This window comes from Centroberyx gerrardi, chromosome 17 (genome assembly GCF_048128805.1).
Source record: "Centroberyx gerrardi isolate f3 chromosome 17, fCenGer3.hap1.cur.20231027, whole genome shotgun sequence".
In the NCBI taxonomy this organism is placed as follows: domain Eukaryota; kingdom Metazoa; phylum Chordata; class Actinopteri; order Beryciformes; family Berycidae; genus Centroberyx; species Centroberyx gerrardi.
In genome coordinates this window covers 900126-913165 of record NC_136013.1, presented here as the reverse complement: position 1 = coordinate 913165, position 13040 = coordinate 900126, and the positions used below count along the sequence as shown (strand labels likewise).

General features: G+C 44.2%; 2 protein-coding genes across 2 annotated transcripts in view; both read left to right on the top strand.

Moving 5' to 3' along the window:
* The first annotated feature begins 430 nt into the window (after positions 1-430).
* rcor1 (REST corepressor 1) lies at positions 431-10737 on the top strand. The gene is made up of 13 exons (XM_071912646.2): positions 431-1091; positions 1200-1259; positions 2248-2328; positions 2989-3041; positions 3921-4082; positions 5079-5197; positions 8102-8180; positions 8347-8397; positions 8648-8812; positions 8926-9003; positions 9718-9775; positions 9927-10156; positions 10352-10737. The coding sequence occupies exons 1-13, from the start codon at positions 905-907 to the stop codon at positions 10394-10396; spliced, it is 1368 nt and encodes a 455-aa protein (XP_071768747.2). The 5' UTR covers positions 431-904; the 3' UTR covers positions 10397-10737.
* Positions 10738-11796: 1059 nt separating this feature from the next.
* traf3 (TNF receptor-associated factor 3) overlaps positions 11797-13040 on the top strand; it is a 20676-nt gene continuing 19432 nt past the window's right edge. Inside the window, exon 1 of the mRNA XM_078289549.1 lies at positions 11797-11977. The gene's annotated coding sequence lies outside the window, so the exon portion shown is untranslated. The remainder of the gene's footprint in view (positions 11978-13040) is intronic.

The window sequence follows — 13040 nt, the reverse complement described above, 5'->3', positions numbered from 1 at the left end:
TGCCAGACGGATCAATGTGTTTTTATTTTATTTTACTTTATTTTATTGTATCCTTTCTGTTAGCTGCCTGTCTGGTCAGTGTGTTTTTATTTTATTGTACTGTATTTTATTATATTTGATCCTGTGTTAGCTGCCTGTCAGGTCAGTATGTTTTTATTTTATTGTACTGTATTTTATTATATTTGATCCTGTGTTAGCTGCCTGCCAGGTCAGTATGTTTTTATTTTATTGTACTGTATTTTATTATATTTGATCCTGTGTTAGCTGCCTGCCAGGTCAGTATGTTTTTATTTTATTGTACTGTATTTTATTATATTTGATCCTGTGTTAGCTGCCTGTCAGGTCAGTATGTTTTTATTTTATTGTACTGTATTTTATTCTGTTATCCTGTCTGTAGCTGCTGGCTCTGGCTCCTTCCTGCTGCAGTAGCAGCCGCTTCAGGCTCCAGCTCCGACACTCCGCTGTCTCTCTGCCTTTATTCAGCTTTACAACTTTATTTTAGTGGAATATCGCGGGGTAGGATGTGGAGTTTCTATCAGAGAATGTGATTTTTGATTTATCTGAGGAATGAAGTTGTTTTATGCGGTTTTATCTGGTTTTAACTGGTTTCCTCTGGTTGTTCTGTAACTTTTCGGAGAGCATCTCCAGTTTCTGCTGAAGAAGGTTTGAGGTTAGAAACTTCAGCTTCTTCTCTTTTAGCCTCCAGACAGATTTTATATCGCTTCAGCTTTTCACACCGAAACGTTAACGGCTCAGTTCGTTAATTCGACCAGTTAGCTTGTTGGCTAGTTAGCTTAGCTGCGTATTACTCTGTCGGCTCGTTCATTTAGCTGGCTAGCTAACAGGCTAACAGCTAGCAGCTAATAGCTAGCCTGCTGGTGTAGCTGAACTGTCTCGTCTCGTCATGCCGGCGATGTTGGAGAAAAACCCCGAGATCCCCGGGAAGCGGAGGGGCAGAAACCCGGTGAACAACAGCAACAACAATAATAATAATACTAATAACCCCGGCAGTAAAAGTTTGTCTTCTAATGGAAACAGCAACAACTGTTGGGAAGAAGGAAGTTCAGGATCCAGCAGCGACGAGGAGCATGGTGGGTAGCCTCGGTCTCTCTGGGTACTGAGGTGTACTGTGTATTTCTGTATATTTGTGTGTACTTCTTTGTACTAATGTGTATTTGTGTGTACTGCTGTGTGTGCAGGTGGAGGGGGGATGCGGGTCGGACCGCAGTATCAAGCCGTTGTTCCTGATTATGATCCCGGTAAGAAATACAGCAGCTAAAGCAGAGCGGGTAGCCTCGAACAACCGGACATGAACCGTCTTTACTCTGCCTCTATTTCGGCTGTAGATAGAGTTTACTGCCTCTATTTCCACAGAGGATAGACTTTACTGCCTCTATTTCTACAGTTAATAGAGTTTACTGCCTCTATTTCTACAGCAGATGGAGAACATGGCATCATTCAGAGTTTTAAGAAGTTGATTCCAGCAGATTATGTGTTTAAGTTCATAAACGGATCATGAGTTTGTGTAGATTGACAGGCTTTATTATTATTCATGCTGTTTATTCCAGTGCAGATTTCTATACTATCAGATGGATTATTATGTTATGACTTGTTATGATATTTATCAGTCTGTTGGTCTCAAAATGATCTTTATCCTCCTGGTGAAGTTGCACATTTAAGAACTTGATCTTCATTGGAAACATAACGAATGTAAGAAATTAGATAAAATGTCAGAATATTAATATTATCCATTTCTCTGAAATTAAGCTTTCTACTAAATTGAACCAGAGAGACCAGTGATGTTGATCTATAACCAGTCAGTTAATCAGTCAGTTAACCAGTCTGACCAGTAACTCCTGCTGGGAGCGAGCCAGGAGAACAAGCTGCATGGAAGCAATAACACTAATTTTACTAATAATACTAATAATGTTAGTAAGATAAATTATACTAATAATACCACAAATAATGACAACATAACAATAATAATAATGATAATAGATATAGGCTCCCAGCATAATAACTGTAGTGTCACATGTTTTCCAGCTTTCCAGCTCACCAAACTTCAAAAACAAAACCCTTGTAGTTCTGATGGTTTGTTTCCTGCAGCTGCATTAGAAACATGATGGTTGAAGGAAGGAGCCACGCCCCAAAACAACAACAACCTGGAGTACCAACAGTCTTTGATAACTTTAAGTTGTGTGTGTGTGTCTGTGTGTGTCTGTGTGTGTGTGTGTGTGTGTGTTGCAGAAGTGGCCCAGGCGGCTCAGGACAGAGAAAACCTCGGCATGTTGGTCTGGATCCCCAGCAACTCTCTGTCTGAAACACAATGTAAGAAAACTACTGACAGACTGACAAACTACTGACAGACAATCTACTGATAGACTGACAAACTACTGATAGACTGAAACTACTGACAGACGACAAACTACTGACAGACGACAAACTACTGAGAGACTGACAAACTACTGAGAGACTGACAAACTACTGACAAACTGACAGACCGGCAAACTACTGACAGACTGACAAACTTCTGAGAGACTGAGAAACTACTGAGAGACTGACAAACTACTGACAAACTGACAAACTACTGACAAACTACAGACAAACTGACAAACTACTGACAGACGGACGTGTTGTCTGTAACATATATGATGATGCGTGTTGTCTAACGTATGATGATGATGCGTGTTGTCTAACATGTATGATGATGATGCGTGTTGTCTAACATGTATGATGATGCGTGTTGTCTGTAACATGTATGATGATGATGCGTGTTGTCTAACGTATGATGATGATGCGTGTTGTCTAACATGTATGATGATGATGCGTGTTGTCTGTAACATGTATGATGATGATGCGTGTTGTCTGTAACATGTATGATGATGATGCGTGTTGTCTAACATGTATGATGATGATGCGTGTTGTCTAACATGTATGATGATGATGCGTGTTGTATTATCTTCCATTTAATTATCTGTTGTATTTCAGTGGATGAGTACATCGCCATCGCCAAAGAGAAACACGGCTACAACATGGAGCAGGTAACGCCGTCATGCTAACAGCTGCTGTATGTCATGTTGGTAGTATGTTTTTGGTGACATCATGATGTTTCTCCGTGTTTTACTGCAGATGTGGTTTGATGTTGTCATGACGCTTCCTGCCAGCAGGCGGCAGCACTGCTGTGAACTACTGGCAAATTATTCATTACTGAACTGCAGACAGAATTAATTAATATTTGATTTTGTCACCAAAAGAATTTTATTTTGTACGCTCTCTCAAACAATAACTTAAAGTTGGTTATATTGAGTTTTTTTCGCAGTTGTAATATTAATGATATGAGGAGTTTCTATTAGTAATATGAGGAGTTTTTCAGTAATATTAGTGATATGGTTATATGAAGAGTGTTTTAGTAATATTTTATTAGTGATATGGTTATATGAAGAGTGTTTTAGTAATTTATTAGTGATATGGCTATATGAAGAGTGTTTTAGTAATATTTTATTAGTGATATGGCTATATGAAGAGTGTTTTAGTAATATTTTATTAGTGATATGGTTATATGAAGAGTGTTTTAGTAATATTTTATTAGTGATATGGCTATATGAAGAGTGTTTTAGTAATATTTTATTAGTGATATGGCTATATGAAGAGTGTTTTAGTAATATTTTATTAGTGATATGGTTATATGAAGAGTGTTTTAGTAATATTTTATTAGTGATATGGCTATATGAAGAGTGTTTTAGTAATATTTTATTAGTGATATGGCTATATGAAGAGTGTTTTAGTAATATTTTATTAGTGATATGGTTATATGAAGAGTGTTTTAGTAATATTTTATTAGTGATATGGCTATATGAAGAGTGTTTTAGTAATATTTTATTAGTGATATGGTTATATGAAGAGGTCTCTGCCCCCCCCAGGCGCTCGGCATGCTGTTCTGGCACAAACACAACGTGGAGAAATCTCTGGCCGATCTGCCGAACTTCACTCCGTTTCCAGACGAGTGGACAGTGGAGGACAGAGTTCTGTTTGAACAGGCCTTCAGCTTCCATGGCAAGACCTTCCACCGCATCCAGCAGATGGTCTGTTTATACTGTCTGTCTGTCTGTCTGTCTGTCTGTCTGTCTGTCTGTCTGTTTTAAATGGAGACCCGGAGTTAGACACATAGCTGTAATATTGGTGTGATGGTTTTTGTCATGTAGGTTTTGGGTTAGAGAGTAAAAGACGCTGCACTAAACGTTCTGCACACTGGATTTATTATGGACACACTCATGCGTTCACGTGTTGGAAGTTTTCTCCTAAGAAATGTGTGAAGTCTGAAAAATAGCCGAACTCCAGGATCAGTAACAGAATTGAAGAACGGCAGATCCATCTAAATGACAAACTGGGAATTACAAAACAGCCTGACTAATATATGAATGTTTTCATAATTAAAATTGGGATCAAAGCAAAGTGCTTCTACATTGTGTTTGACTGACTGTAGTGAGCCAGTTATTTTAACAAGGCAGACCAGTGATATACATTTGAGTATAAATTTGTATCCAATAGATTAGTCCTAATTGCATGATTAGGAGAGTCATAAAGGGAGTAATGAATAAATTGGATTTGATTTATTGGATTGCATTTCCAAGGCAGATAGAAGATGAACAAGTGGACAATATGTACAAGATCTATTCAAAGTGACAGAAAACTGAACACATTGAATTCAACTATATTTCTTTTCCTCCAGGGTACAAGGAAATGTGTATAAAATGAAGCACAAACATCTAGACTTCATTTCCCTCAGTATCAGCAGCTGTAGCTTCAGTGAAGCATTGGAACAGCAGATACACAATATGAATGAGACGTTGTACAGGATGGAGAAATATTTTTATTTTTATTTTGAAGCTATTTAAGAGGAAATTTAAGGGGAAATCAGGGTGCGAGGGGTTAAGAGCTCAGTGCATTTCTGTTTGATATTTGAAAGTTAAGTGCAAAGAAATCAATAGAAACAGTCAGTGCAACAGACAGTAAAGATCATTCAGTGATTGGTGTGTGTGTGTGTGTGTGTGTGTGTGTGTGTGTGTGTGTGTGTGTAGTTACCAGATAAGTCCATGTCCAGTCTGGTTCGGTTCTATTACTCCTGGAAGAAAAGTCGCAGTAAAACCAGTCTGATGGACCGACACGCCCGCAAGCACAAGAGAGAGCGAGGTGACAGGTGAGCAGAACGCAGCGGGTTCGAGTCCCACTGCACACCGTCAGACCACAGAACAGTCAGACCACAGAACACCGTCAGACCACAGAACAGTCAGAGCACAGAACAGTCAGACCACAGAACAGTCAGACCACAGAACAGTCAGACCACAGAACACCGTCAGACCACAGAACAGTCAGACCACAGAACAGTCAGAGCACAGAACAGTCAGAGCACAGAACACCGTCAGACCACAGAACAGTCAGACCACAGAACAGTCAGAGCACAGAACAGTCAGAGCACAGAACACCGTCAGACCACAGAACAGTCAGACCACAGAACAGTCAGAGCACAGAACAGTCAGACCACAGAACAGTCAGACCACAGAACACCGTCACCACAGAACACTGTCAGATAACAGAACACTGTCAGAACACAGAACAGTCAGAACACAGAACAGTCATACCACAGAACACCGTCAGACCACAGAACACCGTCAGAACACAGAACACTGTCAGAACACAGAACAGTCAGAACACAGAACAGTCATACCACAGAACACCGTCAGAACACAGAACAGTCAGAACACAGAACACTGTCAGAACACAGAACAGTCAGAACACAGAACAGTCAGACCACAGAACACCGTCAGAACACAGAACAGTCAGAACACAGAACACTGTCAGAACACAGAACAGTCAGACCACAGAACACTGTCCGACCACAGAACAGTCAGACCACAGAACAGTCAGACCACTGTCAGACCACAGAACAGTCAGACCACTGTCAGACCACAGAACAGTCAGACCACTGTCAGACCACAGAACAGTCAGACCACAGAACAGTCAGAACACAGAACACCGTCAGACCACAGAACAGTCAGACCACAGAAACAGTCAGACCACAGAACAGTCAGAACACAGAACAGTCAGAACACAGAACACCGTCAGAACACAGAACACCGTCAGACCACAGAACAGTCAGACCACAGAAACACAGACCACAGAACAGTCAGACCACAGAACAGTCAGAACACAGAACACTGTCAGACCACAGAACACCGTCAGACCACAGAACACCGTCAGACCACAGAACACCGTCAGAACACAGAACACTGTCAGACCACAGAACACCGTCAGACCACAGAACAGTCAGACCACAGAACACCGTCAGAACACAGAACACTGTCAGACCACAGAACACTGTCAGAACACAGAACACTGTCAGACCACAGAACACCGTCAGACCACAGAACACCGTCAGACCACAGAACACCGTCAGAACACAGAACAGTCAGAACACAGAACACCATCAGACCACAGAACAGTCAGAACACAGAACACTGTCAGAACACAGAACACCGTCAGACCACAGAACAGTCAGACCACAGAACACCGTCAGACCACAGAACACCGTCAGAACACAGAACACTGTCAGACCACAGAACAGTCAGAACACAGAACACCATCAGACCACAGAACAGTCAGAACACAGAACACCATCAGACCACAGAACAGTCAGAACACAGAACACCATCAGACCACAGAACAGTCACCACAGAACACCGTCAGACCACAGAACACTGTCAGACCACAGAACAGTCAGAACACAGAACACCATCAGACCACAGAACAGTCACCACAGAACACCGTCAGACCACAGAACACTGTCAGACCACAGAACAGTCAGAACACAGAACACCATCAGACCACAGAACAGTCAGAACACAGAACACCATCAGACCACAGAACAGTCAACACAGAACACCGTCAGAACACAGAACAGTCAGACCACAGAACAGTCAGACCACAGAACACTGTCAGACCACAGAACAGTCAGAACACAGAACACCGTCAGACCACAGAACACCGTCAGAACACAGAACACTGTCAGACCACAGAACAGTAAGACCACAGAACACCGTCAGACCACAGAACAGTCAGAACACAGAACACCGTCAGAACACAGAACACTGTCAGACCACAGAACAGTCAGACCACAGAACACCGTCAGACCACAGAACACTGTCAGAACACAGAACACCGTCAGACCACAGAACAGTCAGAACACAGAACACCGTCAGAACACAGAACACCGTCAGACCACAGAACAGTCAGAACACAGAACACCGTCAGACCACAGAACACCGTCAGACCACAGAACACCGTCAGAACACAGAACAGTCAGACCACAGAACACCGTCAGACCACAGAACACCGTCAGAACACAGAACAGTCAGAACACAGAACACCGTCAGACCACAGAACACCGTCAGACCACAGAACACCGTCAGAACACAGAACAGTCAGAACATAGAACACCGTCAGAACACAGAACACCGTCAGAACACAGAACACTGTCAGACCACAGAACAGTCAGACCACAGAACACCGTCAGACCACAGAACACTGTCAGACCACAGAACAGTCAGACCACAGAACAGTCAGAACACAGAACACCGTCAGACCACAGAACACTGTCAGACCACAGAACACTGTCAGACCACAGAACAGTCAGACCACAGAACACCGTCAGAACACAGAACACTGTCAGACCACAGAACAGTCAGACCACAGAACAGTCAGAACACAGAACACTGTCAGACCACAGAACACTGTCAGACCACAGAACAGTCAGAACACAGAACACTGTCAGACCACAGAACACTGTCAGACCACAGAACAGTCAGACCACAGAACACCGTCAGACCACAGAACACCGTCAGACCACAGAACACCGTCAGACCACAGAACAGTCAGAACACAGAACACTGTCACCTGTGGGTTTGAGCCCCTCACAGCACAGAGTTTACTCTGGTCCAGTTTAGTTTATTCTAGTTTGAGCTGCAGACAAAATGAAAGTTAAACACTGTGTGTATGTGTGTGTGTGTGTGTGTGTGTGTGTGTGTGTGTGTGTGTGCGTGCGCAGTGAGGACGAGGTGGAGGACAGTAATGGACACACGCCCATCGACTCTGAGTTCGGACCGACCAAGGACGACAAGAAGGAGGTGAACTGGTTTACTGACTGTTTACTTACTGACTGACTGATTACTGACTGTCTGGTTTACTGACTTTACTGACTGACTGTTTACTGTGGTTTACTGACTGTTTACTGACTGGTTTGCTAACTTTTTACTAACTGTTTACTGTCTGACTGTGTTGTGGTTTGTTCAGGTGGGATCTGGATCAGAGAGGTCAGAGGTCAAACCAGCTGCTGGGCAGAAGGTAACGTCTGATCTGCATATCTATAACTCTACATCTATAGATCTGTAACTCTACATCTATAGATCTGTAACTCTACATCTATAGATCTGTAACTCTACATCTATAGATCTGTAACTCTACATCTATACATCTGCAACTATTAGTGGTGTGTGTGTTGCAGCCCCCCCACCAGGCAGCGTGTGGGTTAGGGTTTACTGGTTAAACTGGTGTGTGTGCGTGTGTGTGTGTGTGTGTGTGTGTGTGTGCGCAGCCCCCCCCGGCCCCCTGCAGTAAGGCGGCCCAGCGGCTGAAGAAGCGTCCTCCTAAAGGGATGTACCTGAGTCAGGGAGACGTGGCTGCAGTGTCCTGCAGCGCCCCCTCTGCCCAGGGAGCCATCCGACAGCTGGACAGCCAGCTGGTGGCCATCAAGAGACAGGTGAGAGAGACAGAGTGTGTGTGTGAGGTTACTGTGGGTGTGGGTGTGTGTGTGTGTGTGTGTGTGTGTGCATGGGTGTCAGCAGACTTCCTAACGTGATGTTTCCTGTGCAGATCCAGACGATCAAGCAGACCAACAGCGCTCTGAAGGAGAAGCTGAGCTCCGGAGTGGATGAGTTCCGACAACCAGAGGTAACCATAGAAACACAGGGCCACACAGTGGTTACCATAGCAACAGAAAACACAATGGTTACCATAGCAACACAGGACCACAGTAGTTATAATGGCAACAGAACAAAGCAGTTACCATGGCAGCTCAGTGGGGATACAGACTGAATTACTGTACATTGTTCTCTTTGTGGAGAAGTTGCTGGCTGTAGTTGAAGGTTGCTGGCTGTAGTTGGTGGTTGCTGGCTGTAGTTGAAGGTTGCTGGCTGTAGTTGGTGGTTGCTGGCTGTAGTTGAAGGTTGCTGGCTGTAGTTGAAGGTTGCTGGCTGTAGTTGGTGGCTGCTGGCTGTAGTTGGTGGTTGCTGGCTGTAGTTGAAGGTTGCTGGCTGTAGTTGAAGGTTGCTGGCTGTAGTTGAAGGTTGCTGGCTGTAGTTGAAGGTTGCTGGCTGTAGTTGAAGGTTGCTGGCTGTAGTTGGTGGTTGCTGGCTGTAGTTGAAGGTTGCTGGCTGTAGTTGGTGGTTGCTGGCTGTAGTTGGTGGTTGCTGGCTGTAGTTGAAGGTTGCTGGCTGTAGTTGGTGGTTGCTGGCTGTAGTTGAAGGTTGCTGGCTGTAGTTGAAGGTTGCTGGCTGTAGTTGAAGGTTGCTGGCTGTAGTTGAAGGTTGCTGGCTGTAGTTGAAGGTTGCTGGCTGTGTTTTCAGATCAGTGTTAAGTTGTGTTGCTGATTTTTTTTCTTGTCAGGTGAATCCGAAGTTCAACACCCGCTGGACCACAGAGGAGCAGCTGCTGGCAGTGCAAGGTGAAGACCAGGAAACACTGAAGATAACCAGTATAACCAGTTAGAACCAGTATAACCAGTTAGAACCAGCATAACCAGTTAGAACCAGTATTGCAGTATCCAGTATTGATGTCATTAATGTCTGTCACTACTCTGCTCCAATCACACGCAGCCATCAGGAAATATGGGCGGGACTTCCAGGCCATCTCGGACGTGATTGGTAACAAGTCGGTGGTGCAGGTGAAGAACTTCCTGGTGAATTACCGGCGCCGCTTCAACCTGGACGAGGTGCTGCAGGAGTGGGAGGCGGAGCATGGCATGGAGGCGGAGCCTGGCATGGAGGGGGGCGGAGACAAGATGGAGGTTTCTCCTGAGGAGGAAGAGGAGGAGGAGGAGAAGGAGGTGAGGAGACCTGTCTCTCTCTCTCTCTCTCTCTCTCTCTCTCTCTCTCTCTCTCTCTCTCTCTCTCTCTCTCTCTCTCTCTCTCTCTGCTCTACTCCATTCTACTGTAATCTGCTGTACTTTGTTGTACTATGTTCTGTTGTGTTCTACTGCACTATACTCTACCTGACTCTACTGTGTTCTACTGTGTTGCAGGACTCCACCTCTCCAGCAGACTCCCAGAAGCCCCTGGCCTCCTGAGACCTTCTGACCTCTGACCTTTATGATGTCATCACAAGTTATTTCCTATTAGCCCAGCTATGAGAGGTTGTCGCCTTGGAAACCTAATCCCATCATGCCTCTCAAACACCAGAGACAGACAGACAGACTCTCTCTCTCTCTCTCTCTTTCTCTCTCTCTCTCTTTATCATGGCATAGAAACTGTTATTCCTAAACTTTATATCTTTGAACAGAAAGTGATTTGCTCCGTGTGTGTGTGTGTGTGTGTGTGTGTGTGTGTGTGTGTGTGTGTGTGTGTGTGTGTGTGTGTGTCCAATATTGTCCTTGCTGATCTGATCAATAAAGCTGAAGGACGAACAGAACAGTTCCTGCTGCCTTTATTTTGTTAAATCACCAGATCGACTTCTACTTCATACAGTAGAAACATGAAACCAGATCGACTTCATTGTTTGGATGTTCAAGATTTTGATTATAGGTTGATGTGTGTGTGTGTGTGTGTGTGTGTGTGTGTAGGACCAATGGAATTTATCAGTGATCAATAACGTAGATCAGTTTGGTTTTCATCAGGAGGATTTGTCTTGTTAAACAGCGCCTCCCTGTGGCCGCAGCTCAGACTGACTGAGCATGTGTGAGAAAAACAGAAAAGGAGTCTGCAGCCTTTTTATCTACAGAAGAAGAGTGCTGTCTTTCAGCCTGACATGAATCTATATTACATGAATCTATAATATGAATCTATATGATATGAATCTATATTGTACATCCGCCTGTTATTATGATGAGGCTGTCTCTCTGGGGTGAAAGGTCACATCACTGCACAGCAGCTTTTCACTGCTGCAGTTTTCATTTTATTGCCGGTAGACCAAAACCTTGTGGTCTGGATCACGGACTACCTCACCGGTAGGCCGCAGTGCGTCACACAGCTCACTGCCTGCTGCTGTCATTTCATTATAATCACCTGTTCATTTATTACAATCACCTGTTATTGTCCTACCAAGATGGCCGTGTGCTGATGGAAAAGAATACTATGAATATTCAAAGTTTCACTGACAGAGGAAAATATTTCTATAAAAGAAGAGAAACAACTGTAAACCTGAGAGAAGAAAGGAAGTCCTGTTGATAGAATAGAGCAGCATGGTTCTACATGCTGTATATCTACACAGTGGTTCTACATGCTGTATATCTACACAGTGGTTCTACATGCTGTATATCTACACAGTGTTTACCACAGGAAAGTGTTTCCTGCAGGTCACAGCGCCGCCCGGCGGGGCGGCTCTGCCCTGCACCATGCTGTAAATTTACACACAGTATATCTCCACAGTATGCCCACTAAAGGAAACAGCGCCGCCCGGCGGGGCGGCTCCGCACCGCAGCTGGGGGATTTCCTGGGCGGAAGTAGCGGAGGGGGTTTCCAGTCTGATCAGTCCAGTCTGCCGCTGGATCTCTCTGGATCCAGGTCTGAAGAGAACCGGACCATGAGCCGCTCTGCTGCCGCAGCTCGGACTCTGTAGCGGCGGACCGGCAGTCCGACAGCAGCGGGTTGAAGGTTTGAATCCTGAAGCAAAGCAGCGGAGGAGCAGCGCGGTGGCCTGCGGTCCGATTCATGTAAGTCTGGACTGAAACATCTGGGCAGGGAGAACACAGCAGAACAGAGCAGGCTAGAACCACAATAGAACCAAAGTAGAACCTCAGTAGAACCAGAATACACAGAGTTCGTGTTCGGTGTCGCTGTAAATGTTTCATCTGTGAATTACAGCTCGTGGCTCTGCTGTAATGGAGATTTATACTGGCAACACACAGACAAGCTAAGTGTGTGTGTGTGTGTGTGTGTGTGTGTGTGTGTGTGTGTGTGTGTGTGTGTGTGTGATGAGGTAATGTGTTGCTCAGTGTAACGTTAGCAGACAAACCAGACACAAAAATCTGCTTCATCTACTGCTGGGAGCGAATCCCAGTTTACTGTTAAACCAGAATAACATGAACCCACCAGTATGATATTTAATAATATATGTTAGTTTACTGTTAATACACCAGAATACTGTTATATCTAATGTACCAGAATACTGTTAAAACCCACATGGGTGACAAGCTGGACTACAGTCAATCTGAAGACTGAGCTAACAGTAGAAGCTAACAATAGAAACTGATAGTAGAGGGCTAACAGTAGAGGCTAGCAGGGGAGGCTAACAGTAGAAGCTAACTGCTAGCTAGTGAGTTATCACTGTAGAAGGATGATTGGCAGGTCAGCTGTTTCTACTGGATTCTATCTGACATTAGAATCATGTTTTTATTTCACTGCTGTTCAGCTGTGATGCAGCAGATCGGATTCTATCTGTCTGGTCTCACTGCTCATATCTACTAACTTCATATATATATATATACACAGGACATATATATATATATATATATATATATATATATATATATATATATATATATATATATATATATATACATGTATATGTATAGTACGGTTTATGTGGAAACAGTCAGTGTGCACATGCACCAGTCAGTGTGTATATGAACTGGCAGTGAGGTTCATGCACACATTGAGCGGTCAGTGTGCACATGCAGCAGCGCTGTGGTGAATGTGGCCGAGCGTTAGGAGCAGCCTGAACTCTGCAGCAGGCGTAATGTTTGGGTATCTGAAGTTGTTGCGGGCCAGCTGCAG

What these genes read in the sequence shown, in the direction of transcription:
- rcor1 (XM_071912646.2), top strand. Translation starts at nt 905, where the DNA reads ATGCCGGCGATGTTGGAGAAAAACCCCGAGATCCCCGGGAAGCGGAGG. An exon ending in CAGCAGCGACGAGGAGCATG is followed by an intron (nt 1,092 to 1,199) that starts GTGGGTAGCCTC and finishes CTGTGTGTGCAG; the next exon opens with GTGGAGGGGGGATGCGGGTC. An exon ending in TGTTCCTGATTATGATCCCG is followed by an intron (nt 1,260 to 2,247) that starts GTAAGAAATACA and finishes TGTGTGTTGCAG; the next exon opens with AAGTGGCCCAGGCGGCTCAG.